The 27817-nt window shown below is 51.5% G+C and overlaps 2 protein-coding genes across 3 annotated transcripts in view; one reads left to right on the top strand and one right to left on the bottom strand.

Annotated features, from left to right (window-relative positions):
• Positions 1 to 11502, bottom strand: part of OTOG (otogelin) — an 86958-nt gene extending 75456 nt beyond the window's left edge. Inside the window, exons 1-8 of the mRNA XM_067749719.1 lie at positions 11285 to 11502; positions 10804 to 10864; positions 10579 to 10639; positions 6752 to 6827; positions 5687 to 5779; positions 5350 to 5504; positions 2598 to 2716; positions 714 to 919 (exon numbers count right to left, since the gene is read on the bottom strand). Of these exons, the coding sequence (XP_067605820.1) occupies positions 714 to 919; positions 2598 to 2716; positions 5350 to 5504; positions 5687 to 5779; positions 6752 to 6827; positions 10579 to 10639; positions 10804 to 10864; positions 11285 to 11381 (868 nt within the window). The 5' untranslated portion in view covers positions 11382 to 11502. The remainder of the gene's footprint in view (positions 1 to 713; positions 920 to 2597; positions 2717 to 5349; positions 5505 to 5686; positions 5780 to 6751; positions 6828 to 10578; positions 10640 to 10803; positions 10865 to 11284) is intronic.
• Positions 11503 to 15056: 3554 nt separating this feature from the next.
• Positions 15057 to 27817, top strand: part of USH1C (USH1 protein network component harmonin) — a 52372-nt gene continuing 39611 nt past the window's right edge. For both annotated transcript variants that reach the window (XM_067749720.1, XM_067749721.1), the window contains exons 1-3: positions 15057 to 15183; positions 26214 to 26281; positions 27668 to 27811. In XM_067749720.1, the coding sequence (XP_067605821.1) occupies positions 15148 to 15183; positions 26214 to 26281; positions 27668 to 27811 (248 nt within the window). In that variant the 5' untranslated portion in view covers positions 15057 to 15147. The remainder of the gene's footprint in view (positions 15184 to 26213; positions 26282 to 27667; positions 27812 to 27817) is intronic.

Here is a 27817-nt window from a genome sequence, read left to right on the forward strand (position 1 = left end):
AACTGACTGCAAGGACTATATGAGACCATGTGGGTAAAGTGTTCAGTGTGTCGTGGCTGCTCAAAGGTGTCACTTCCTTTCTGGCGAGAGTCACCATGATGTTGCCTGAACCCTTCACTTTAACTTCTTTTTTTTTTTTTTCCGGTACGCGGGCCTCTCACTGTTGTGGCCTCTCCCGTTGCGGAGCACAGGCTCCGGACGCGCAGGCTCAGCGGCCATGGCTCACGGGTCCAGCCGCTCCGCGGCATGTGGGATCCTCCCGGACCGGGGCACGAACCCGTGTCCCCTGCATCGGCAGGCGGACTCTCAACCACTGCGCCACCAGGGAAGCCCCACTTTAACTTCTTGCCACTCCCGCTGGAGCCTTTCTCTTCCGGGCTCCCTCTATCCCTCTGTGCCCTGCTGTCACCCCAGCCCCCTCCATCCCCCACTCACCTTGCAGGGTCAGTGCCACCTAGCAAAGTGCCCATTAGAGCCTCACACAACCCTAGTAGACATTCTCATCATGGCTGTTTTACAGATGAGGAAACTGAGGTCCAGAGAGGTTAGAAGATGCCTGAGGCCACACACTTGGAAGGGGCCCCTGGCCTCCCAATGGGTCTTTAGTGCCATGACCCCAGGGTTCGGTCTCAAGTCCCTTTCCACCCCTTCCAGCCTGACCTATCCTCCATCCCCACCAAAATCCGTTGGAGGCCACCTGCCCTGCACCTCACCATAGCTGGTCACCAGGTCGTCCTGGGGGTCGGCGTTGTTGTTCCCACACAGCCCATGGGTCCAGCCCAGAAGCTCTGGGCTCATTTTAATGTAGACAGCCGAGGTGCCATCCCAGGCCAGCGTGAAGGCCGACTGATGCCACACGAGGATATAGCCAGCAAGCCGCTGCAGGCGCATGCTCCCCATCACATGGGGCAGCTGGACCCTGCAGGGCAAAGCCAGAGCTTCAGGGAATCCGCACCACCTCCATGAGCCCAGTCCCTTCACCAGAGGACCCACCATCCCCCACCTGAAGGACCCACCACGTACACAGGACCTGCCTCACCCCACAGCCACTGGTACCACAGGGTGTGAGGTCCTTATCTTCCCTGCCCCTGACTTCTTGGGTGCCTGGAAGTCCACCATCAGAAAGGGGTTCTTTTGTTTTCAGAGTTTTAAAGTTGCTTTTTAAAATTGCAATCTTCTGGGACTTCCCTGGTGGTCCAGTGGGTAAGACTCCATGCTCCCAATGCAGGGGGCCCAGGTTTGATCCCTGGTCAGGGAACTAGATCCCACATGCATGCTGCAACTAAAACATGCCGCAACGAAGATCCTGCGTGCCGCAACTAAGATCCAGTGCAGGCAAAATAAATAAATATATATATATTTTTTAAATAAAATAAAATTGCAATTTCCCTTGCTATCTGGAATCACAGTGAGGGCAATCATGGGATTCTGAGCACTAATAGTGGTGGCTTTTTATACCAAAATTATTGATGTATCTTTTATTGACAGTGCTTCAATAAACAAAGTGCAGTTAGTAAAGTGAAAAATAAAATAAAATAAAATTGCAATTTCCCTGGCAGGGATAAATCTTAGAGTGACTGAATTTGCCAGTTCCTTTCTCCTAGACAGGAGAGGTGGTATAAACAGATATCTATTTTGCTTATATTTTTGGTGGGGAGCAAGAAAGGAGTAGGAAGAGGAAAAGAAAAAGGCAAGAGAGAAGACAAACAGGGAATGAAAGAAAAGATGCAGGGCTACAGCAATCTTGACACCTTCACCGTTTTCCCGGCACAGGCTCGCCTAGCCAATCTGGAATTTGGCAACTTTCACCCGGCTGGAAATTAGGAGGAAGACAAATGAAGTGTCTAACCAGCCAAAGCTGGTACCAAAAGATCCATGTACCAATGCTTCTTTCATAGGAGAAACCCCTGGGCCTTCACTTCTACACTCAGCCCCAGAAAGCTTGGTTACCCAGTGTCCAGGTCTGAAGCAGTAAATAAAAAAGGGGAGAAGGGTCAGTGCAGGAAGGTCCCCCTGACAACATGAAGTGGCAGTGGACAGCAAGGGAAGGAAAGGCCAGTGAAGAAGAAATGCAAGAAAGATTTCAGGAAGGACCACAGTCTGGGGCCTTTTGGTGTAGGAAGCTGGGACTTCACCCCTCGAGTGGTCCCTCAGGCATCCCTGATGTCCCAACAAGGTAAGTGACATTCAAAATGAGCCCAGGCCATCAGAAAAGGCTGAAAGTGTGCTCAGAATCTGCTCTGAGGATGCTTCAACTATGTATGATACACTCAGGAAGATTTCCTTCAACTTGTGAAAGAAAAGAAAATTAAGCATGCTTATAGTGGTAAATTCTCAGCTACCTGGAAACTCTGCTATTTGCCTGAAAACCCACTGTCTAGAAATCCTGACAGTTCCAGAAAATTGTGAGGGACTCTTTCTGTAAACCCAGCTGACTAGAAACCCAGCTGGCCTGCCAGTACGCTTCCGCCCTGGTGTGCTGCTGTTTGCCCCCTGAAAACAATTTCCTTGAGGCTTGAGAAGGGAAGATGCTTACCCATCCACCACCACCCATGCCAGGGAGTAGGGGAGCTCAGGGCAGAAGATGTTACAGTTACCTTATGCCTCCATGGGTGACCTCCTTGGCCAGATGGATCTCCTGCTCACCCGCTAAGAAGAGGCTGACAGACCTGGAGCAGGTGTAGGGGAAAGAGCCACACTGCGGGTCGTTGTGCACCTGGTGGGGGAGAAGGGGCGGTTCGGAGGCCAGTGTGCAGGTTCCTGCCATACACCTGGCCCCGAGCTTCGGTTGTGGGCCCAGGGGCACCCTGTTGAGCTTCCATTAATGCCAACAGCCTGCCTGCTGCGTGCCAAGCTCGTTTCCTCTGTGATCTCTCCCAGTCCCCACAATACCACAGGAAGGTCAGAGCTCTCATCATCTGCATTTCAGAGAGGAGGCAACTGGTGCTCAGAGAGGTGAAGGGACACACACAGCCAGGATTCTAATCCAAGTGTGCTGTCTTCCTATTTCCAGACTTTTCTGTTTATCCATCCCAGGTTATCCCATTGGATTGAAAGCCCAGTTACACGCTCACACCATCTCACACTCATACAAACCACACACACACACACATCTCATATGTATATCACAGGGCACTCTCAAAGCACACACTATAAACACACACTCCTACCACAACCCTGGCAGATACAGCCTAGCCCTCCCCTGCACACACAGGCACACATGTCACTCCTGTGCTGCCTGTCACATACATGTCTCCTCTGCCCCCTGCTCAGACAGAACCTATACATCCAAGGTCATAGGACCCAAGGAGGGGAGGGATGGGGTTCCCAGAGTTTAGGGAAAACTCTGAAAATGTCAATCTGCCAAATGTGGAAACCCATCCCATGAATGAGCAAACCTTCCACTAGGGGCTTCCCTGGTGGTACAGTGGTTCAGAATCCACCTGTCAGTGCAGGGGACAAGGGTTCGAGCCCTGGCCCGGGAAGATGCCACATGCTGCGGAGCAACTAAGCCCATGCCCCACAGCTACTGAACCTGTGCTCTAGAGTTCACGAGCCACAACTACTGAGCCTGCGTGCCACAACTACTGAAGCCCGCACACCTAGAGTCTGTGCTCTGCAACAAGAGAAGCCACTGCAATGAGAAGCCCGCGCACCGCAATGAAGAGTAGCCCCCGCTCGCTGCAAGTAGAGAAAGCCTGCGCACAGCAACGAAGACCCGATGCAGCCATAAATAAATAAACAAACAAACAAACAAACCTTCCACTAGATTATCATTAAATGTGGTTAAGCAGCCTGGAGCCATTTCAACTAAAAGTGGGACCTGTGAAAGCCATTCCATAGTCTAAATATTTTTCAAACTTTTGTGACCATGACCCATAGTGAGAAATATATACACATATAAATAAAACAAAAGTTTTACAAAATAATATTACCACTATTAATGTGTAATGGATCCTTATGATATTTTCTATTTATAGTCTCTTTTTTCTTTCTTTCTTTTTTCTTTTTAGGCTGGTTATGACTCGTTAAGTTCATTTCATAACCCATGAATGGGTGGCATCCCATTGGTCTAAGTAATTGTGACATATCCAGCACGAAATGACACAGTCATGATGTGTGATATCCATGATACCCCAAGGCAAAGTGGGGAGAGTTGGTCAGGGCTCCCAGTGCATCCAGGGCACAGCCCCCAGGCAGCCTCTTGGCAGGTCTATGCCTGAGACGGAAGGGGCACACCCAGCTGGCAGAGGAATGACACTGAGCACCGGGATCTCCCCTATCTCCCAACCCCTTGGCCTTAACTCCGCACTGGCCAAGGTGCCCTCCAGCAGAGCTGGCTCCCCACGTAGACTCTCCTCCAGGTAGAGAGCTGTGCCCGAAGGTGACTGCCCACTTGACACACAGGGTGAACGTGAAAATCAGGTCTGCCCGACAGTGAGTCTCACACGTGTTCATATACCAGACAACTTTTACTGAGCATTAATCCAGGTACTGGGAACAGCAGTTGAAAAGACATACTTCCTGCCTAGAAAGCTTATATCTGGAGAGTAGGACCAGAAACAGACCTTTGTAAGAGAAACACAATGACAGGGTAATGATGCAGAACTTTGGTTCCGCAGAAAGGAGCCCCTGAGCCCACTTAGGAGGTCAGAGCATGCAGAAAGCCTTCTTAGAAGAGATCACCCTAAAGTGAGTCATCCAGGACCTCTACCATTTCCTCTGTGGCACCATGCTCTTTCTTACCTAAGGTCTGTAGCACCCAATGTTCCATTGGCCTAGAATGTTCTCAATCTGCCCCCACCCCGACCCCTTCACTTGGCTAGCTCTAATTCATTCTTCAAATCCCAACTTAAATATCACTTCCTCCAGGAAGCCCTCCCTGATCACCATCCTTCCCAATAAGCAAGGTTAGGTTTTCCGTCACATGCTCTTCTAGCATTTGGAACTTCTCTATTGCACTCAGTTGCACTTGAAATGATTCATTTGACTTGATGTCTGTTTTCCCCATTAGACTATAAGTTCCATAAGGACAGAGACCACATCTGTGTCTTTGTTCACAGAGCCAGCAACAGGCCTTGTGGCAGGAAAAGAGTATAATTACGCACTTAATAAATACTTGGTGAGTGAGAGACTAAGTGAATGAATGGCCAGGGGCAACCAGTAATGGGTGGGTGAGTGAGAACCGTGGAGCCCTCAGCTCACTCCAGATGCAGATGCCCTGGGCGGGAGCTGGGAGGGGAAAAGAAGGTGCCAGCCTCTCTAACCATGACAAGTAGATCCCAAGCCAGCCCAGCCTTCAGGGCCTAGCGGAACCTTCCTAGACAGGCAGGGCAGGGAACGCCTCACCTGGACTGAGAAGGTCTGCCCCTCGGGTTCATGGCGCCCCACCAGGGTGTAGCTGCCCTTCCCAGACAGGTAGTAGTAGAGGCCATCAAATGTCTCCACGTGATGCTGTCCCCACGCCCGGCAGATGCTGTCCCGCTCAGGGCCGACATTGTACACTGAGCCAGAGAAAAAAGAAGCTGTCTGTGTAGCTGCAGTCGGCACCGAGCCAGAGGCCGGTGGGTTCCAGCCCTGGCGGGGCCACCCCCTCTCCCGTCCAGCCCAGAACCCCACGTCTCAGGCCCGCAGATTCCCCTGTACCCATTGCCCCTCTCGGAGGTGGGATGGAGCCCAGACCCACCCATCTGGCAGCGCGGCCCAGTGGCATTGAAGCGTCTGCAGTCACAGAAGGCCGGGTGCACACACTCACCCCCGTTGAAGCAGGAGAACAAGTCTGCAAGGGAGACAGAAGGCACCTTCCCGTCGAGCCAAGATTGGCAGAGCCCATCGAGGCAGCACCTCCCTCAGGCTGGGACCCCAGGCCCCAGCCCTCCCAGAGCTACACGGAACTCAAATCCCCATCACAGGTAGCCCCAGCTTTCCTCAGTAGCTAGCTTTAATGGCGGCAGGAGTAGGGCACCTCAGATGGCTGCCCCACCCCATCCCTAGCAGGCTGTGGGGTGGGGTCTCAGAGTACCTGCCTTCCGTATGTACCAAGTGGCCCCCAGGCCAGCCCCACCTAGACCTTCAGCTTCCTAAGCTAAAAGTTCTTGGCCACCAGGCAAGGCAGGCAGAACTACGAACATGCAGCATGTGGGGTGAGCAGGGAGACTGCCCAGAGATCTTCATGTACTGCTCTTCCTCGCTGTCCCATAAGCTCCGGGAAAGAGTCCAGGGCGTAAACCAAGGGAAGGGGAGGGGCCGCACATGTGGAATGTAGCGGAAAGGAAGGCCACAGAGGATGAGAGGACAAAGCAGAGTGTAGTGAAGGAAGGAGCCATGATGTGAGAAGAGGGGCCACAGACAGAGGCCAGATGAGGGGAGAGGCCATGGACACAGGACAGGCGAAGGGAGAGGCCATGGGCATAGGACAGGGCAAGGGGAGAGGCCACAGAAAGTAGAAAGAGGCTACAGACACAGGGTGACGTAGAGAGGGAAAAACAACCTCTAAACAAGAAGCTCGGTCTCTCTGGAGTCAGACAGTGTGAGGCAGACAGACGCAGAGCCACGGTCATCAGGACAGGATACTTCCTCAGCCAGGAAGGAGAAAGCAGAGTGGAGCTGGAGGCTGGGGCTGGGGACGGTGGAAAGACACCCCATGCAGGGAAAAGAGGTCCCAGGAGGCCCCGAGAGGAGCCTGGGCCTGCGCTCACAGGGCTTTCTGCAGGCCAGGGCCTCCCACGGGCCACAGGGAGGGGCCACTTACAAGACGGTGCACATTTGGCGCGATGGAGTCGCCTTTCCCAGGAAGACATGGCCAAGGAGTCCAGGGCTTCAGCCTCCTTTTAAAGACAGGAGACAAAGAGAACGCAGTCAAGGGCTGACCTCAGGGAGCGCAGCCTTCCCGGCGGTCACAGCCCTTCCTGCCCCTCAGCTGGAGGGAGGCAGGCCCTTTGCCGCTAGGTACCTCAGTCACCCCACTTCCCCAGACCCCCCTCTGAGAGGTCTGCAAGGCAGGATTTTCAGGCCTGCCCTAGGTCCAGAGGAAGGAGGCCTGGTTTACACCCTCCCAAGTGGCGTCGTGGTGGCAGGCTGGGGAGGCCTGTAGCCTGAACACACCCGCTGCCCTCCATGCTCCAGTGTGTCGTTCCCCGCCCCCCCCCCCCCAGCACCTTCCCTCCCTAGTAAACCTCTGTGTCCTCCACAGCCTGGAACAAAACCCCCTTGTCTGGAGAACAAACACGACACCTCCTCACCACAGAAACCACATGGGGCAGAGCTAAGAAACAAAGGCAGCCCCTCACCCCGGGGCAGGGGGGCATCCCCCCGTCCCCCCACCTAACATTTTGGACTCTTCTAACAGCAAACACAGTGCCTCACACATCACCACCGGCTGTCCTCAGAACTCAGCTCTGAGTCAGGACTCTCCCTGATAGCACACATCCGAGGACACAGGCAAAGCCCTGTGAGACCCTATATCCCAGACCAGAAGCCCCAATGCACGGTCTCCAGAGATACAAAGCATCTGAAATCAGGACTGCCCGAACATCACGTGTGTTCAGTCACCACACGGCTAGCCACCCTCTCAGGACTCCAGCCCGAGGTGTCTAACATGACGTCACCTGGGACTGGGACCCTGGGCACAGCAGGCTCCTCCCTCTCAGGACCTCAGCCCCCTCATTTGTACAACTTCCCGGACTGGGTGCCCGGTCCAGCCCAGGGATGGTGAACGGGAGCACGTGTTCTTGCTCACAGGGCCAGTGAGGCACAAACCACACTGAGGGTGCTTGTCTCACATGTTTTCTCCCTCACTGTCACCTCTGCATCCCCAGGTTGAATCCCCAGCCTCTAGCAAAGGACTTGGAGCACAGGAAGTATGCAGAGCAACTGATCCCTGGAGCCCAACCCCAGCTCTTTGCACCTCCTGCAGGCACCCACCCCCTCCCCCCTTCACCGTCCTGCTGACCCCCTCGGAGGTCACTGGCCCTCCTCGACCAGGTATCAGTGTTCTCACTCCCTGGTTCCTGGGTCCTCCCAGCTCTCCTTACTCTGTAGATCCAGGCTGAGCCCAAGGAGTCAGGCTTCCCACCCTGGTAGTAGTCGGTCTCACAGGGCCTCAAAGACCACTGGCAATGGAAGAGAGCAGCCGGGGAAAGGCTCATCACCAACATCCCCCAGGCCTGCAGAGCTTAATTCAACTTGGTCCCTGTGCCCCTCCCCTCCTCGCCCCCCTCTCCCCCAGATGTGGCCCCTGAGATCGGCCTTGTGAGGGTAAGACAGCCTGTGCTGCAAAAAGTCGAGGCCATTTTCTGGAGAAGAATTTTAAATCCTGTCCAAATGATTCATCTTCAGTATAGATCAGGAGTTCTTAATCATTTTTATGCAATGAACCCCTCTGACAATCCAGTGAGGCTTACGGGCCCCTTCTTGGAATAAATGTTTCTAAATACATAATATAAGACATGAGATTACAAAGGAAATCAAACATATTGCAATGCATTATCAAATATTTTATAAAACTGGGTGACAGTAATATTTGTGCTTCTTTATTAATACGTTAAATCACAAGACCAAGCAGCAGGCCGTATCACTGCCAGAATCTGGGGGCAGTGAGCCATAAATGAGATCTGGAGATAGCAGCAATGATTGCAAGGCGATAGGAAAATATCTGTGATTTCTGCCGGTGACAGTCACAGACACTGCTATTATGCTGTGGTCTGTAGCCTCTAGTAATAATTAAAGGGAAGGCTAAATTTCAGTTCCATCGAGGAACAAATGCATTTTTCCCCCATCCAAGTTCACGGACTCCTGGTCTATACCATCAATTCTCTGGAGAATGGCTGAGCTCTATAGAGTGAGGCAGCACTGAAATGAAGGGTGGTGGTCTACCGGTCTGAGACCCCCCTCCCTCACTGAAGAGGGCACTCCAGGCAGAAGCCCTCAAAGGATCCCCAGGTTCACTTACTAACTAGTAGCCTCATTCCTCCCCACCCTCCCCCCACTCCAGCAGCGTTAAAGGAGGGCCATTCTAACCCCTTGTTTGCTCTAAGGAGTAACGTGAGAAACCTACTGGGGTTGCCAGTAGGTTGGTCTAGATGCTTCCCCAAGGAAAAGAAGGGGAGGCCTACCCTGGAATCCAGCAAGGAAAGAAGCCCACTAGGGGAATGAGATGCTTGGGGAAGGATCGTTACCCCACTAAAACACAGGGATTCCTGGGGTCTGGACGGGCATTCATGATACGGGGGAACAGGCTGGCTCCATCCGGAGACCTTGCTCTGCTGTGCCCTGAGGGCCCCGGCAAATCATTCACCTACCTCAATTTCCCCATCTATAAAAAGAATGATAAAAAATTTTTTAAATAAAATGAAAATAAATAAAAAGAGTGATGACATTATCTTTCAATTCAAACTGTACCTGACTGTGATCTAAAACTTGGGGTCTGAGGAAATGGGCAAAAGAGAAAAAAAAACCCATATAATCCAGACATTAGAAAATAAGCATGCCCTTAGTAGATGCAAACTATTAGATACAGAATAGATAACAAGGTCCTACTGTGTAGGACAGGGAACTATACTCAACATCCTGAGATAAACCATAATGGAAAAGAATACAAAAAAGAATGTATACATATGTATAACTGAGTCTCTTTGCTGTACAGCAGAAATTAACACAACATTGTAAATCAACTATACTTCAATTAAAAAAGAAAAGAAAAGAAAAGAAGTATGCCCCCTCCTACCTTGGGGTCTTCATATCTATTTCCAAAGGGCAGGTATTTGGGACACACTGTTTTCTTTTATAAATGATGCTCCCATCCTACTGGCACAAGGAGCTCCCCACAGCTGATCCCCAGAGCCAGGGTGCGTGAACTGAGGCTCGAGATTCTCTGGGGGACCTGGCTTCGGGTGGGCTGAATTTGTAACGTGTCCGTGGTTGTAGAAAGGAGACAAATGCAGGCCAGGATTAGAAAGAAAAATTGAGTCACCTGATCCAGAGACCGAAGAAGTTTGGCAAAGAGAGAGAACAAAGCACCACCTCTCCCTAACGCACGGAGGAGCTGGGGAGGGTAGGCAACAGTGAATGGTCAAGACTCAGAGGATGGCAGTCAGGGATCTGTTTCTCAACCAACCCTTCCTTGCAAACCCCACCAGGTGGCCCGGTTTTTGTCTCTCCTCTCAAGGCAGCACTCCTGGGGCACTGCTCAGGGATGAAGAAGGGCCTCTGACAGGGTTTAGACCAGGCAGGGAAAAGAGACTACACTCTCCCAAACTCTCACCTTCCTACTTTCACCAAGGGAAGGAAAGAGCTCAGCTGTCTCCTGATAGCACCTTTGTGCCCTCCTCCCGTAAAAAACAATTTTTAAATAAATAAATAGATAAACTGGCTACAGGGCCCCAAGAGATTAGGAAAGTGGGAGTAGAGGCATCCTATAAATTTGCATACTTCAAACACATTCTAGGAATCTTGTTTGTTCCCTCTGCATAACTGCAAAGACACCCTTCCTGCAACCTACAGAGCTCCCTGCCAGCCTCAAACCCAGAGAGAAATAAGCCCCTGCCCAGTGAAGCCTCCCTTCCCCAGGCCTCCCCTTACCTGGCCTCCCATCACTGTTGTAGCATCCCCTATGGCAAGGATCGCCTCCTGATGGCTGTGGCTAGATGAGAAACAAGCCTGGCATGGGTGAGGGGATAGGAGTGGGCCATGCCTCCCCACCACCCCCAGGCCCATCCCACCCTCTGTGCTAACCCCTGGGGTCGCCCACGCCAGGAATAAAGATGGAACCAGTGAGTGGGGCAGCACAAGCTCTTGCCTACTCACCTGGGATCCTGGGCTGGCTCAGGCTGCAGCTCTGCATTGCCCCAGGGTGTGGGTGCTGCGGCTGGGGAGGGGGATTACTCTCCACTCAAGCGATGCCTCCCACCACCCGCTCCCCACCTGCTAGGAAGCCTCTCTCACACCCCATTCTCTCTCCCTGCAGACTTCTCAAATCCTTTCTCCCCCTCCCTGGCGACTCTTCTCCAACAAGGGTCTCCCTCCTCCTTCCCACTCTCTGTGCCCCAGTTCTCTCTGCTTCCCCCCACTTGGGTCTCTTCCACCCTGCCCAGCTTGAGAGCCATTCCCCTGGTTGTGGCTGACCTTTCTTTCCTTCTGCGGTCCCTCTCCCCCGACCCACTCCCTGGCTGTCCCCCTGCCCTCCCTCAAACCTTCTTTCTTTCCTGCCTCTCTCCAACTTGCTCAGGCCCGTCCCCCTAAACGTTCCCCCAGCCCCCTGGGGTCCCCTAGTCCACACCCATCTCACCGAGAGACTGTAGCGACAGGGACTCCCCTGCCGGCTCACTCCGGGGCAGCCAGACGCAAGCGACTAGCAGGCAGAACGCGGGCGCCGGGGCCCCCATAGGGGCACGCGGGGACTAGGAAGCCTGAGCGAACGGCCAGGGTCCCGAGTGCCTCTCCCGCGAAGGCAGGGTAACACCTACTCGTAGGCGGCCGCCGTCCCTCTCGCTCTCTTGCCCTGGGCTTCCCTTCGCCCCGCCTCCCAGGCTCTTGGCTCCGCCCTGAGCTAGAGTGACAGGACTGCCCAGCTCATTACCATAATTAAGGCGCCTGGCCGTGGCCCCGCCTTTGCCCTTCTTGGCGTTAGGCTGCACCTCCCCAGGGGAGGCTGGATTCAGATCACTCGGCCCTAAGTCCTTTGGGGGAGCAAGGAGGCAGTCTGTGCAACTTCCAACATCCCTTGCTCCTCAGAGATCCCTGGCTCTGGAACCTGGGTTTCCGAAGCCCGTAACACCAGAGACCCAAGATGCCGGTATGAGTCTGGTCCTATGCACTCCTTTTACAAAGGTCCCGGGACATGCTACTCCGTGGTCAGTGGCAGACCAGGGCTCAGGCCTGTGGAGTCCTAGCCTGTGCTCCCACCACTCCCCACTACAGCCTCCTGAGTCCCCAAGTCCCCACCCTACCCCCAGTTTTGAACACCTCTAGAGAATGGATCATGGCTTAATCCTCTGTATGTCCAGCACTAGCTCAGGCCCCAGCTTGGGGAATGTTGACTGAGTGACAGAAGTGCCTCACATTCCCATATTATTGCTCCCATCAAGGCCATACTTTGACAAAACAACTTTAATTTTGTGAACAAGATACCCTCTCTGTCCAGGGGGAATTTTAAAATGGTAGAAATGTAGACCTGAGAGCCTTGGGAAACTTTGTATCATTCACTTGGCCAACTAAGTGCTAGAACACCAACTAGATGCCAGGCCGTATAGATGATGATGATGATGATAATGACGATAGTGTTGGCCTTCATAGGCCCCTGGGCAGCGGTATACATTTGGGATACATTCATTCATTCATCCATTCAACCAATTTGTTGAGCATCTACTCCTCCCCACACATTGTTCTGGGAATAAAGTGGTAAATGAAGCACACATAGCTATCCCTATTGTGGTCCGTGCGCAGGTTGGAAGAAGAATTTTAGTATTTTAGAAAATACAAAGTATTTTAGAAAACAGTGAGTTTATGGAGAGCAAAGAGCAGAGTTAGTGAGGGGCGCTGCAAATACAGCAGGTCAACTTCCTGATAGACCAGGGAGAGGCAACCCCCTTTGTGCCCTAGTAGTCAACTTTTATAGCCTGAAGACAAAGAAAATTCCTGCTCATAGGATGGCATTAGGTGATTGGCCAGGGTGCTACAAGGTTGCTACCTGGTGAATATTTTACCTAATATGGAGTTGGGCCAGCGGGGGAGGGGGGAGCAGGGGGCGGCGGTGAGGGGGGCTGTCCGGTTTAGATTAGGAGAGCCCATGTCAACAATTGCTATGGGGGCTCCGTTAATTTCAAGTTTTTATCCTATGTCCTTGATGTAGGGCTCTACAATCCCCACACAGGGTATTTGAAGCCATAGGGTTAGATGGGAAGATGAAGAGGAAAGAGCAAAGGATGGAGCCTTAAAGAACACTGGTTAAGGAATGGGTGAAGGCAGGGCTGCCTTAGAGGAAGCTTGAAAAGGAACATTCATGATGTAATAGGGAAGGACAAATCTGACTCCATATTGAAGCTGTTTTTTTTACTTTAACCTTTGTATTCTATTGCTTTTGCTACAAGTTAAGAATGTTGCCAATTGCCTGAAATATACAGGATAGCCCATTCTCAAGCCTCTGACCTTTAAAGGTATAACACTTTCCCATTCATATAGAAATAAAAAGTTTCAGAACAGAGAATAACATTTGTCTTGTTGGACCTTTATAGGAACATTTTGACCCAGACCTACCTGGAGGGCTGTAAGAACAAAGAATTCCGCCACCAAGAAATTTGCAACCTCACCCCTACCCCTTTCAGTATAAAAGAAGCCTGAATTCTAACTTGGGGAAGATGGTTCTTTGGGATACTAGTCCACCATGTTCTTGGTCTGCTGGCTTTAAAAATAAAGTTGCTGGGGAGGGGGAAGGGTAAGCTGGGACGAAGTGAGAAAGTGGCATGGACATATATACACTAACAAATGTAAAACAGATAGCTAGTGGGAAGCAGCTGCATAGCCCAGGGAGATCAGGTTGGTGCTTTGTGTCCACCTAGAGGGGTGGGATAGGGAGGGTGGGAGGCAGGTGCAAGAGGGAGGGAATATGGGGATATGTGTATGCATATAGCTTATTCACTTTGTTATACAGCAGAAATTAACACAATACTGTAAAGCAATTATACTCTGATAAAGATGTTTAAAAAATAAAATAAAAAAGTTGCTGTTCCTTGCCCCAACAACTCGTCTCGCAATTTATCGGTCTGTTGTGCAGTGAGCAGTTCAAACTTGGACTCAGTAACAATGGGAGAGGAGAACCAGGACTCACTTTTATCCCTAAAACCAAGAGGGAAGCATTTAAAGAAGAGAGTCTGCAGGGGACAGTGGTCATGTAAAAGAAGGATTGGGGTGCCAGTGGATGGCATTACCCTCATAAGGGCATTTGCTGCTCGGCCTGGATTCTATATATGAAATAAACAGCCATATGACATAGTTACGAAATGCAGAAAATCAACAAGGCAAGTTGGAGGGGAATATATTTTGTGTGTCTTTCCTGGGCCTCTGAAAATCTCACAATTCTTTAATCTCTGACCTTAACTAGTTAATATGAAGGGGAGAACATGGATGATATTTTAAGGTTCTTCTCCAGGAAGGATTTATATCTTAAACTAGGCAATAATTTAGCCCAAATAAAAATAGTCTGCTGACAAAACTTCAGCTATTGGTGGTAGGCTGCAAAGGAGGGGGTCTTTAGGTGCCTCTGAAGTTACAGTTGTTCACTGATTTGGGCTGCTGTCCACCTCCTGTCCCCTGTCCCTTGACATGGTGCAAACAGGGCAGGCCCTGACCCTGAGTTAAATCCAAGAACAAGCCCCATAATTAAAAGTGCCCACTCTTTCCATTCACGTCTGTTTTTATCACCCCTCTCCTGGCCCCCTCTTTCCTCTCAGTCTGTCCCAGGGTTGGTTCATCATTATCTTTGCACCCCAGCCCTAGACCTAGGAGTCGAGCAAACTTTGGTTGAATTGAATCAAATGAACCAGATGGGGCCTGGGCCCTGGGTAAAGGTCAGCTGTAAATCAGGATGTCATTGCCAGGCCCTTCTATGCTTCAGTGTGTGTGTGTGTGTGTGTGTGTGTGTGTGTGTGTGTGCGTGTGTGATTGGAGGGGAGCTAGGGAACGTGGGAGGGGAAGTCAGTTAAGAAGGGGCACTCCCACCCACTGGTTCACCAAGGAATTCACAAAGAGAAGATGTCTTCCAAGTGGGAAAAACCCACAGAGGAATGCACACTGAAGGTGAGATGCCTGAAAGAGGGTGACAGACAGTTTCCTGAGATCCTTTCCCTCAACTGCGTGTGTTTGGGAGCCATTCCAAGAGCAGCGCCAGCCTCAGGTCCAACCACTGGTGCCACCATTACTGACACACACTCCAGCCCGTTTGCTCCAGGGCGTCAGTGAGAGACGACGCGATTCAGGACATGGGCCTCCCGCCTCCCCGCGGCCCCGCCCCGCCCCGCCCCGCCCGTCCCAAGTCCCGCCCCCTCCCTCCCAGGCTCCGCCTATCAGGGTCTCCGCCTCTGCCGGCCCGGGGCAACCAAGCACCGGCGCCCGAAGGAGCTAGTTGTGTAGCAAGCGGTTCTATCTGGCTCAGCCATGGACCGGAAGGTGGCCCGAGAATTCCGTCACAAGGTCAGAGCTGCTAGGGGCCCCTCAAGCGCCCCGGACCCCGGAGTCCGGGGCGGAGTGGGTGGGAAGTGGACACCCTCGGCACCACCCCTTGCTTTCCCAGCAGGGCCTGGAGCTTTGGGTGGGCTGGGACCCCGAGGGTCATTTGGTTGCCAGCAGGGATCCCCAGTAAAATGAGGGAGATGCACTGGGACTTCAGGTATAGGAACCACTAAACTGATCTCCTTAAAGTGTCCTTTCTCTTTCTGCGCTCCAGGTTTGGGATTTCTCTGGGGTTAGGATTCCTTCCAGTCTTGGCCTGAGACAGGATACTTCTCTGAGATAGCCCATAGTGGGCAAACCCCCTCCCTCCCGGCGCTTCCAGCTCTGGGCTGTTGGAACGTGTGGAGAGGGGTTGGGGTAGTGTCTGAGAGGTGAGGACTGGTAGAGAGGGGAAGTGGATGCTTCCTTCTGTCTTTTGACCTCACAATTCCAGTTCGAAGCACTCCAGGCAGCCCCCTCCCCACTTAAGGGCATTTCTGGCGGCCTGAGAAGTAGCTGAGGACCTGGGTCTGGCCAGGGGGCAGTGGGAGGAAGGGAGGAGGCTCAGGCAGTCGGCCAGAGCCTTCGGGCTCTCCCCTGGTGTGTCCCAGTGAGGGGCCTCTTTGGTGGCCCGGGATCCTCAGAGACCATCACGGAAAGCTACTGGATTTCACCCAGGCTTTCCAGAACTGTTTCCAGAGCTGTGCAGGAGTCACTGAAGCCCTGAGGTCAAAGAGGACCATTTGAAGGGACCCAGTGGACCACCCCACCAGGCCTGAGGATGCCTCAGAGCCCAAGGATAAAGGCAGGGGTGTCTGGAGCTACCCACAGGCCCTGCCTGAGGGACGGGTGACAGTACCTTGAGGCCTGCCCAGAGGGGCAGTGTCTTTAGCCCAAGCCAACCCCCTTCCCAGGCCTGAGGGGGCAGAGGTCAGGCAGGCAAGGTCAGGTTGCTTAGCCCCTCTCTCGCCACACAGAGGCCCAGGGGAGCCCAAGGAGCCCGCCTGTGTGGCGGCCACAGGGGCTAAAAGCCAGGGGCTTGGGGCTAGGGGCCGACAGTCAGTTGTCCATTTAAGAAACATGTTTTGAGCACCCACTCCGTGCCAGACCCAGCCTGTGCCCTCAAATTGCTGGTCATGTGGGTGGGAGGCAGACCCTACACTAATAACTACCCACAACTGGGTGCTGAGTGTTGGAATCAAGGTTTGGTGGGGGGACAGAGAGAGCAGCTCATACTGGTGGAATCTTCTGAAAATGAGGCCTTGGGATCCCAAGGGTAAGAGATAACCAGAAGTTCAAGCAGGAGTTTGGGGGCTGGCAGATAGCAAGGGGAGTGTGAGACAGTGTTCACCAGTGCATCCTGTTGCAAAGGGACTTGAGGGGAGAAATTTCAGCTGCTGGGGCCGTTTGGTGAGTGTAGATTTCAGGCAACCCACTGTTGAAAGAGCACAACTGCCCGTCCCCCACCCCAAGATGACTCAGGCTTGAATTTCAGTTTCCTGCCCCTGGGCTGAAAATAATGTCGGGTCCTCTTTTGTCTTCTCCTCATGGGGTACTTTTCTCTGCCTCTTTGAGAGAATTATATCTGGAGTCCCTGGTGTCTGACTCAGCCCCTGGGTTAGCCCCTATTCCTCTTCCACAGGCCCCATGGGCTCCAAAGGGCCTCAGGCCTCTGTGTTTCCACTGCCCTGCTCTTCCGCATCACGAAAGTCATTACCTATTAATGCCCCTGTGTGAGCAGGCAGGGCATGCTGGGCAAGGCCGGGGCTGGACTTTGTGCCCTGTTGCTTCGGAGGCAGCAGCAACCTTCCCCTCCCAGGGTGGCGGCAGCAGCAACCTTCCCCTCCCAGGGTGGAGATCATCTAGGAACTGTGGAGAGAAGATGAAGCAGCAGAGGAGAGACCTTGCCTGTTTACTGCTTTCTAAGATGTCCCTTCCTTAGCGTTTCAGAGCAAATTCACCCCTTGGGAATGGTTTGTAACCTAAATAAATTCTTAGTCATTGGAGGTGACATTTTAAAGGTAGTGTGTTGTCATGGAAAGTGCTGTGTGACCTGGAGCAAGTTATTAACCTCTCTGTGCCTCAGTTCTCCAATTTGTTAAATAGGGATAACAATAATATTTAACTAGTGTGTTTATTGTTAGTACCAGATGAGATCTACACATGTGTAGGAAGCTTAAATAGACCCTTTTACTTAGTGAAGCCTCAACAAATGTCCACTGTTGTCTGTTGTTAGGTAGAACTGGGGTCAAATCTCAATCCTGTCACTCACTGCCAGTGAGACCTTGGGCAAGCAGTCTCGCTGAGCTTTAGTTTCCTTAACTTTGCGTTGAGGTTCATAGTGCTTACCCCACAGGACAGTTAGGATTAAATAGGAATTCAAACACTGGCTTCTCTGGTCATTTGGTAACCATTTGGTAAATGACCACACTGTTCCCAGCTGATACCTGCAGAGCATCCTGTTGGATGAGCCAACAGTCTCCATGCCACTGAGCAGGGACTGTTGGGCTTGTGCAGTTTCCCCAAGGCCACCAGCAGACCAGCAGTACTTGCATGTCCTTCCTGGTCACAGCCTTGGAGTCAGGATACCAAGGTGAGGGGAGGGAGCAACAGAGACTAAGACTTCTACCCGAGAGAACCAGCTTTTCAAAAGAGGGCTGCCCCTGTGCTCACTGCATCTGCATGTTGCAAGAACTTGGTAACTCATTTGCTCAAAAAGTATTTATTGACTGTTCAGCAATCATACATTTATGGGCATCTACACTGTACCCTGCCCAAAGCTAGGAATCTGGCCGAAGAGGTTGGGGGAATAAATGAGAAGGTCAGAAAGAGCCTCTACATTCTAGGGATTTGCTAATCAGTCATTCATTCATGCATGCAATAAATATTGACTGAGCTACTAATATATGCTGGGCAGTACTCTAACCATTGAATAAGAAAACAAAGTCTCTGCCCTCTTAGCACTTTCTAGTGGGGAAGACAGACAGTTAACAAGTAAACCAAAGTATCATATATGAAAGTATCATATAATGCCAAGTAGTAATGAATGCTATGAAAAAAATAAACTGGGCTGAGGGGATAAAGAGTGACGAGATAGTACTTTTTATAGGATAGTCAGGGAAACCTCTCTGAAGAAGTGATATTTGAGGAAAGACATAAAAGAAATGAGGGAAGGAGCCATGGGGATATATGTAGAAGAGCATTCCAGGAAGAGGGAACAGCAAGTACAAAGGCCCTGAGGCAGGCATTTGCTTGCCTTCTTTAGGAACAGCAAGTAGGATGGTGTTTCCGAGAAGAATTATGGAATGAAGAGTGCTAGGGGGTGGATCAGAGGGGTGGTGGAGTCCTGATAGGCCATACTCAGGATTTGGGGTTTTGTTCTAAGTGAGAGAAGCCAGCTGGGGAGTGACATGACTGAATTACATTTTAAAAGAATTGCTCTGACTGCTGGTAGAGAACAGACTGAGAGGGCCAAGGGTAGAAAAGGGACCCTCACTTAGGAGGCTTCTGAAGTAGCCCAGGGCACAGGGAGGGGAGGGGGGCGTTGGACCAGGTGGAGTAGCCAGACCGAGGATACATGTTCAAGGTAGACCTGACAGGCTTTGCTGATGGGATTGGCTGTGGGTGTCGAGAAAAAGGTATCAAGGGTGAGACTATGTGCTGGGAGGAGGAGCAGGTTGGTGGGGACAGAGCGGGAGGTGGTGGAAACCAAGAGCTCCATTTTGAATGTTTTATATTTGAGATGCCTTTTAGATCTCCAAGTACAGAGGTGACTAAGAATGCCCTCTTGCACTGTTGGTGGGAATGTAAATTGATACAGCCACTATGGAGAACAGTATGGAGGTTCCTTTAAAAACTAAAAACAGAACTACCATATGACCCAGCAGTCCCACTCCTGGGCATATACCCTGAGAAAACCATAATTCAAAAAGAGTCATGTACCACAATGTTCATTGCAGCTCTATTTACAATAGCCAGGACATGGAAGCAACCTAAATGTCCATTGACAGATGAATGGATAAAGATGAGTGGCACATATACACAATGGAATATTACTCAGCCATAAAAAGAAATGAAATTGAGTTATTTGTAGTGAGGTGGATGGATCTAGAGTCTGTCATACAGAGTGAAGTAAGTCAGAAAGAGAAAAACAAATACATATATATGGAATCTAAAAAAAAAAAAAAAGATGGTTCTGAAGAACCTAGGGGCAGGACATGAATAAAGACACAGATGTGGAGAATGGACTTGAGGACACAGGGAGGGGGAAGGGTAAGCTGGGACGAAGTGAGAGAGTGGCATGGACATATATACACTACCAAATGTAAAATAGATAGCTAGTGGGAAGCAGCCGCATAGCACAGGGAGATCAGCTCGGTGCTTTGTGACCACCTAGAGGGGTGGGATAGGGAGGGTGGGAGGGAGACGCAAGAGGGAGGAGATATTGGGATATATGTATATGTATAGCTGATTCACTTTGTTATAAAGCAGAAACTAACACACCATTGTAAAGCAATTATACTCCAATAAAGATGTTTAAAAAAATATATCTATATATATATTTTTTAAAAAAGAAGGCCAGTAGCTGTAGGAGTGTGAAAATCAGGGGAGAGGTCTGTGCTAGGATAAGCCTCAGTGAATCCTCGGAGAATAGATGGTACTTAAACCCCAGAGACTGATGAGGTCACTTAGGGACACAGTGTAGATGGAAAGAAGACCCAGAACAGAGCCCGGAGCACCCCAATCTGTAGAGGAGAGGAAGAGGAGAAGAAACAGCAAGGAAGGCAGGAGAACCAGCAGAAGGAGGGAGTGATTGGCTGTGCCCAGCACTGGGTCAGATGCTACCAACTAGGTAGCATGAAACGAGTCTCTTGAAAAGATGAAGGACAATAAAACATGGGTCAGATAAATCCAGTACTATCTGGGATGCACAATGTGAAGGCCTGGGCCGAAGCAGAGCTAGATCCATTCACCCCAGCAACATTTATGGAGGGTCCACTCTCTGCCAGCTGCTGAGAACATGGAATTTGTGTTCATTTATTCTTACTTAGTTTAATTAACAAACACTTAGAACTCGCTACTTTCCAGGCACTGTTCTAAGTATTCAACAACTATTAACTCAATGAATAATTTAAAAAACAATTTTTAATCTCTCATAGAATGATGAAGTCTTATGAGATACTTTTATCCCCATTTTACAGATGAGGAAACTGAAGCACAGAGATGTGCAAACTCAGATGGGGAAGGGACTTGTGGCCTCACTCCCCACCTTCCCCTAGGCCTGTGTCGGGACCAGATACAGATTAGTGAGAGACAGTCAGGTGAAGAAAGGAAGTCCGACACAGCTTGGTGAGTCCCGTGGCAGAGGTGGGGACAAAGTGCCCTCCTGTGCACAGAGAATGACAGGACAGGCTTTGTGGCGGAGCCTGAGGAAAGGCTTGACCAAGGAGAGCTGGTATTTGAGGAGACTTGCAGGTGGAGGAAGAGCTCCAGAGAAGAACTGCTGGTACCACCAGTACGAATAGCTAAGGTTTCACACCAGCCATGGTCGCAGCAGGAAGCAGGTGGCTCATCCGAATGGGAAACTGAAGCGTTTTATGAAGGGACTGCATAAGCGGAAGGGCAGGGATGGCTGAGCTGACAAGGCGTGGTAACACAGCCTGGGAGGAGCAGCAGCTGGAGGCCAGGGGCTCCTGAAGGGGCAACGGAAGGGGGTTCCAGAGCAAGGGAGAGCATGGCTGCGAGAGAGACGCCCAGTCAGACGCTGCAGCCTCAGCTGGGGGCACCTGCCTCGTGGTGGTCCAGCGTGGAGGGAGCCGGGGAATCAGAACCCCACTCCCTTTCTCCCCAGGCCCTCTCACCACTCCCTGGCTGAACACAGCAGGAAGCAGAGGGCAGGGGGCCCATGCAAAGCTTCCTGGGACATAAAACTGGGTGGAGGAGGCTGGGTTGTGGGTCTGGAGGCAAAAAGGAAGAGATCCAGCGCACGTTTTAGAGCCCTTGGCACTGTCCTAAGTACTTTATATACATTCATTCATGTAATCCCCACCACAGCCCCAGGAGGGCAAATGTCACCCAGCGGAACAACATGCATTATTTAACTTGCTTCTTGCTCTCTTTCTCCATCTTTGGCTGGGTGCATGCATGGAGTTGAATTTGCATAAGCTGAAGGTTGTGTGCTTCCGCTGTGCGGCTGTTCTGAAAGGCCAGTCCATATGCAGGAAGGCAGGGAGATGAGGCTGGAGAGGGCTCAAGGCCAAAGCCCGAATTTGCCTCCACTGCCCCAGACACGGGGCCTGAACCTTATGAGGGGGGAGATGCACTTCCCCCACACACCATGCAGGCCAATAACACTGAGCCAGCTGAGCATCTGTCAGAGAATGCCCATGCTGGATGGAGGGGACCAGACACAAGTTGGGTGGGAATGGGGGATTGATGTGATAGAGACCCCCACACAGTTTTTTGTAGATGGTGGCCTCATTAGGGCTTCTGTGCCCAGCATCAAGGGGGATCCAAGAAAAGGAAAAGCTTTCTAAATCTAGCTATAGAAAGAAGACATGGTCTTGCACACAGTAGGTGCTCAGTAAATATGTATTGGACAAATGCAAACAAGAAAGTTCTGTCTGGTAAGTGGATATCATGTGGGAGTTAGAAAACAAGCAGGGGTTTTGGAGCCAGCAGGCATCTCATCTCTCCCACTTCTCTGAGCCTCGATTTCCTCATATGTCTAATGGGGATAATAATATCCATCCACTTAGAGGGTTGTTGGGAGGTTAAAGATAATGCAAGTAAAGTTCTTCAGACATAATGGCCAGTCTGTAAGCAGAGTCTGTACTGAATGAGGGAGCCGGGCAAGAAGGGCCTCGGGCTGGGAGGCCCGTGAGGAGGCTCTGGGCTGGGCACGGTCAGGAAAGACACTAGAAGAGGGGGCTTGGACTCCCCTTAAATGAAGGCAGGGGTCAGGTGGGAGGAGGGAGGGCAATCCCTCTTGCTTGGGTCTGGGACCTACTCTTTGTGAGCAGCGGGAACTGAGCTGAGAGGAGCCAGATCCAGGAGGCTGTGTACTAAGAAGCCATGGGAAGGTGACTGGACTGGGCGGAGAGGAAGGAAGGAAGGCTCTAGTCTAAGGCTAAAGGAGTTCACTCGTCATTCAGCAGACACGCTGAGCACTGTGCACCCGTGTGCATGGCACGGTGCTGTTGAAGACCTACTTGGTGCCAGGTGGGTTACAGGTACCTGAGCTCAAGGTTTCAGGAGAATGGTACAAAGGGCCCAAGGGCAGGGTTCACTGAAGCTGATCCTTGGACTGGTGCTGGGCAGACCCCCCTGGGGAGTTTGCTTGAACCCAGATTCCAGGAGGAGGGGATACCATATACATTTTTAAAATATTTAAAAAGTGAAATTTGAATTACAGTGGTGAGGTTACTGCATGTTTGGGCTTCTAGAGAAAGTTCCATGCTTCTCAGTTGTCTTTCTCGGTTCCTTTTAAAGCCCAGAGGCTGAGGTGTGACTGTGTGTTTTCACTCGGGTGTGGTCAGAGAACAAAGCAGTGCTGTTATCCCTGAGTCTCTCTGGAGACATTCCCCGGTGGAGAATGGTCAGGGTCACCAGAGTACCACCATTTTGATTTATCACTTACATTTGTACTTAAAGAGCATTCTACAGAAACCGGGTATGTTTTCCCAGATATAATGGTGTGTGGATAATTTTTTAAATGGATGAGTTGAATTTCTGGGGGTCGATGAAACATTCTGAGTGAGGATGGGAAGGTTCCGATATGTTGGGGGAAGGGTCTGTTCAGCTGCAGCCTGAGTCCCACTTGGGGAATGATGGAGATCCCCAAGGAGATGACCCTGGAGGAGCAGGTAAGGGCAGAACTGAAGGCCAGGATGGGAGTGACCTAAGCGGTGAGAGTGGATGGACATCAGGCTAAGGAGCTGAACTTTGTGGGCTGCCTCAGAAGGAGACTGGTAGGACGTGGTTTCTCAGTGGGGCCTCTGGATGCAGTGGTCAGCATTGGAGGGCTGCCCACAAGGACCAGGAACCTGGGACCCCCAGGAATAGGCTCTTTCCACAAAGAGCATCTCCAGGCGTTCTATGCTTGGCCCAGGAGGGCAGAAAATCAGAACCCTAGACTTTAACATTGGAAGTTGCCTTTGTCTTCCATTCCCACTCTCCACCCAGTGCCTAAATGCTGTCTACCAGGAACAGTGCCTCACTTCTTACATTTAATGATGCAGCAGGAGGCATTTCTGCAAGGAGGGGTGGGAGAGAGCTTCAGTCTTAAGGCCTCAGTGAATAAGAGATTTCCCTCTCCTCTACTTTGTCTTACGTCACCACCCATGGCTGGAATTGAGCTAGAAGCCCTTTGGTTGGGCTCTCCTCACTGCAATCAGAGCAGATGGGATTTTTATGCTTCCTTAGAGAACAGAACATCTGCGGTTCCAAGAGTCACCCAAAAGATGTTGTGTTTTCTTTCTTGTTATGAACCAAACCCAAAGGGTTTTCTTAATAGTGCAGAGGAGAGTGGTGGGGATTAGAGATAAGGGAGATCCTCCTGAGAGCAGAGCATTTGAAATTTTGGCCTAAGGAGGCCCTGGAATTTTTTCCTCTGGAAGGCCTGACTCACCCACGCAGTGGTGCCAGCAGGAAGAGCATAGGCTTTGGAATCAGATAGACCAAGGTTCAAACCTTAGCTCTGTCTCTTATTAGCCGTGGGACCTTGAGTGAGATGGCTTAACCTCTCTGGTCTTCAGTTTCCTCACCTGCAAAATGGTGTGAGAACATCGGCCTTGTAGGGCTGGTGAGATAAACACATGGAATAAAGCCCAGAAAAGCTCCTGGTGCCATCCCATGGTGCAAATATTATTTCCCTTCCCCTTCTGTTCCAGCGATTCCCTTTCTCCCATCTGATTGTGGACGTACCAGGAGGCAGGGGGATGGACAAATCCATTTGATGCTTATTTATCGACCACTTACTATGCGTTAGTCACAAGAGATTTGGAACACACAGACCTCATCTTTCCCTCATGGGGTTTTCTGTCTGATGAAGGAAACAGAGCAATTCACAAAAAAGCAAGCCTTTCATTACAAATTGTGACTGTTACAGTGAAGGAATTGAAGCATCTCTGGGGTGTGGGAGTGCGTTCTGTTTAGGTAGGTGAGCAGGGAGACCTCCCTGGGGAGGAGGCCAGCCATGCAGGGAAGAGGGGAAGCAGTCCAGGCAGAGAAAGCAGCACATGCGATGGCCCTGAGGCTAGAGCGAGTGTGGCCCGTGGGAAGCACTGAAAGGAGGCCCATGCAACCAGTCAGGAGCTGAAGTTGGGCTTTGATAAGTTAAGGTAAAGAATTTGGATCTGAATTTTGTTTTGAGTGCAACGAGAAGCTATTAAGTACTCAAGTGATATGATCCAATTTATTTAAATATTTCTGGCCCCTGATCCTAGGGAAATTCAGAATTTTTCTCTGCTCAGACTCCTCTTGCACAGCCGCATGTGGGCAGCCCAGGCCCATCTTGACGCTCTTCCCCACCCCTCTCTTGCAGGCCCAGGCAGAGCAGGGAGAGCGGGTCCAGGCTGGCCCCTCGTAGAGATGAGCTGTTGGCGGTACCCACTTCTGTGGTGTGTGTAAAAGCCCGGGCTACCACCTAAGGTTCAGTACCACCCACTGTAGCTGATGCTTCTGTCCCCCATCTCTGGCTAGCTGGGAGCCCCTGGCCTGGAGGAGAGGGGCAGTGAAGTGGGAGAAAGCAGCAGTACCCTTCTTGGAGCAGGGGGGATATAAACTTCTGTAGCTGCTGAAGCCCAGCTGTGAGTCAGTGAGTGCAGGGCAAGCCTCCTCGGTTATTCTCATCTTTAATGAAATGCTCAGCCTAATTCTAGAGGGACAGGGGTACAGCTAGGTGGAGACAAGAAATCTGTATTCTGTACCCCTCCTGTTCAGTCCAGAAATCCCAAAGGCTGGGTCCAGTACGTCCTCTCTGTGTTGGGACAGACAGATTTCCCCCAACCTTCCAGAGTCCTTAAGATGCCCATAGAAAAAGGCAAAGATGCCCTGGCCCTCCTCTGAGGACCAATCAGGTGGGAGCTTCCAGCTTCCAGCAGCAGCTTCTCCCTCTGTGGGCTGAGGCCCTGGACCATGCTGTTGGGCCTGGAGGCTGGAGGAGGGAGGCACCCAAGGACCCCTCGAGCCTCCACCCTGCCCTCTTACTCAGTCCTGGGCTGAAGAGAGAGCTAAGGATATAGTGCACAGAGATTCACACTGAGCTGTCCCAGGGAGTGGAATCTGGGGCTCCTGGCCCACCAGCTCCCCTGGGACTGAGGTGCTAATGAAACAGCTCTTGACCCTGACCTTGGACTCCCAGCCATTGACGTCAGTGAAGTTGAAATAATGTAACCCGATTCTCCCCTTGAGGTGGCGGGGGAGGCATACAGGGGCATGGGAAGGGGAAGGACTGACCAGAAGTCAGGGCCGACCCAGCTTAGGCCAGGACTGGACAAGGAAGAATCCAGTGGTAGGGCGCTCCCGGCTGGTGGGATGTGCTCTATGAGCGAGTGGCCTAAATCCTTTCTGAAAGCAGCTATCTGGCACTACAGCCACCATCAGGTAAGACAGTGGGCTTCTTCCAGAGCGGGGAGCTGACATTGGTGTTGCCACACTGGACACAGGTGACATAGCCATGGAGGTGACCGGCAGCATGGCTGCCATGGGGGTGCATTGCTGTCACGTGGGGGTTCACGTGTATGATATTCGTGTGCATCCCTGTGTGCACACGCATCACTCCACCCGGGGTCGAGGCTCAGCCTGACCACGTCGGATGCTTAGAGGTACTCCTGGGGCCACGTCAGGGTGGTCTGCACAGTCTGATGTGTTGGAGTCAGGGGGCCACCCTGGCTCTGGCTTCCTTCCTCTTCTCACAACCCTGAGGAGATGTGGAGGAGGTCCCCCAGCAGGGGGGATCTGCTATCGGGGTGCTGGGCCTGGAGTTGTAATTCTGCCTTTGGGTTTTCCAGGTGGATTTTCTGATTGAAAATGATGCAGAAAAGGACTATCTCTACGATGTGTTGCGGATGTACCACCAGTAAGTGTACTGGGTCCAGCTCCTGTGGGCCACCCCGGGTACCTCTGTCTTCAGGGAAACCTGGAATGATTTGTTCTGAGACAGGAGGACCTCCTCCTCTTATCCTGGGGGGCTCAGGGAGGCTGATGCTCGGTGTTCCTGGGAATCAAATAGACACGCCACTCACTTGTCTCAGCAAATATTTACACAAATACACTGTGTATGGCTCTGTGCTAGCGGATAGGGGTACACGTATAAGCAAGACAGACTGGTTGCTGCCACCTAGTTGCTTACAGTCTGATGGGGGAAGCTGTCAGGTAGCCAGATAGGTTCAACAGAGTGTGATTGCTAGGATAGGACAGGAAATGCCAGCTGGTCCCAGTGCCGGCATCAGATGTCTGTTATCGCTCACCCGCTTTTTGATTCATTCAGCAACATTTGTAAGCTCCTGCCACTGGCCGGGCACCATGCAGAATGTGGAAATGAATATCTACTTCCTTTCCTCAACTAACTTGTGGCTTAGTTGGGGGAGATGGACAGACACTAGCAACACAAGGAACTGTAATAAAGTTCCAGTGAAATAACTGCTGAGTAGAGGTAAAAGCAGGAATGTAAGGAAAGGAATTCTCAGTTCTAACTGTGGAGGGAGGATCAAGAAGGCTTGAGCTAGGTTTTTGAAGGGTAAGAAGGATTTTGCTGGGTGGAAATATCAGGGAAGGACATTCCAGGGTGAGAGATCAACATAAGCAACGGTTCAGAGATGTGAAAGCACAGGTTGTGAGAGAGACTATAACAGCCACCAGCCTGGGCAGTTCCACAGAAACAGGTCATGGAGGCCCTGAGCCTACCAAGAAGGATGGACTGTGTCCTCTGGGCAGTGGGGAGCCATCGAAGGATTTTGAGAAGGGGAGCAATTTACATTTTAAAAAAAGATGGGCTGAGAGTGAGCCAGTCAGCTGGCAGCTGGAGAGGTGCTGGCCCCAGACGTTGAGGGTCTGAACGGTCTGAGGTGGAAGCTTGTGAGAGATAGTATGAGGCTGCAGCTCAGAGCAGGAAACAAGGGGATGAGAGGGCTCACCGCCATCCCACAGAGGTTTCCTGTCTGGAAGGATGCTGGGCTTCAGAAGTAGCAGAGCTGACTTTGAATCCTGGCTTGATTTCATCCGCAGGATGAGTGAACAACCCCTACTTCGGTGGTTTCCTTGAGATACTTACATGGGAGAACGGACTCTTCTGAGGCACCCGACCCATCGTTAGGGGCTCTGGGCATTTCAGGAGAGTTCTCCTCAATTCCAAGGCCTGGGCCCAGTGGGTGGGGACCCAGCCCAGGACTGCTTCCTCTGGGAATCCTGGGGTCTCAGAGGTCATGGCTAAGGGGGAGGCTTCAGGGTCCCTGTGTCTCTGCAGAACCATGGACGTGGCTGTGCTTGTGGGAGACCTGAAGCTGGTCATCAACGAGCCCAGCCGCCTGCCCCTGTTTGACGCCATCCGGCCCCTGATCCCACTGAAGCACCAGGTGGAGTACGACCAGCTAACCCCCCGGCGCTCCAGGTGCGG

The sequence above is a fragment of the Pseudorca crassidens genome, chromosome 9 (genome assembly GCF_039906515.1).
Source record: "Pseudorca crassidens isolate mPseCra1 chromosome 9, mPseCra1.hap1, whole genome shotgun sequence".
Taxonomy (NCBI): Eukaryota; Metazoa; Chordata; class Mammalia; order Artiodactyla; family Delphinidae; genus Pseudorca; species Pseudorca crassidens.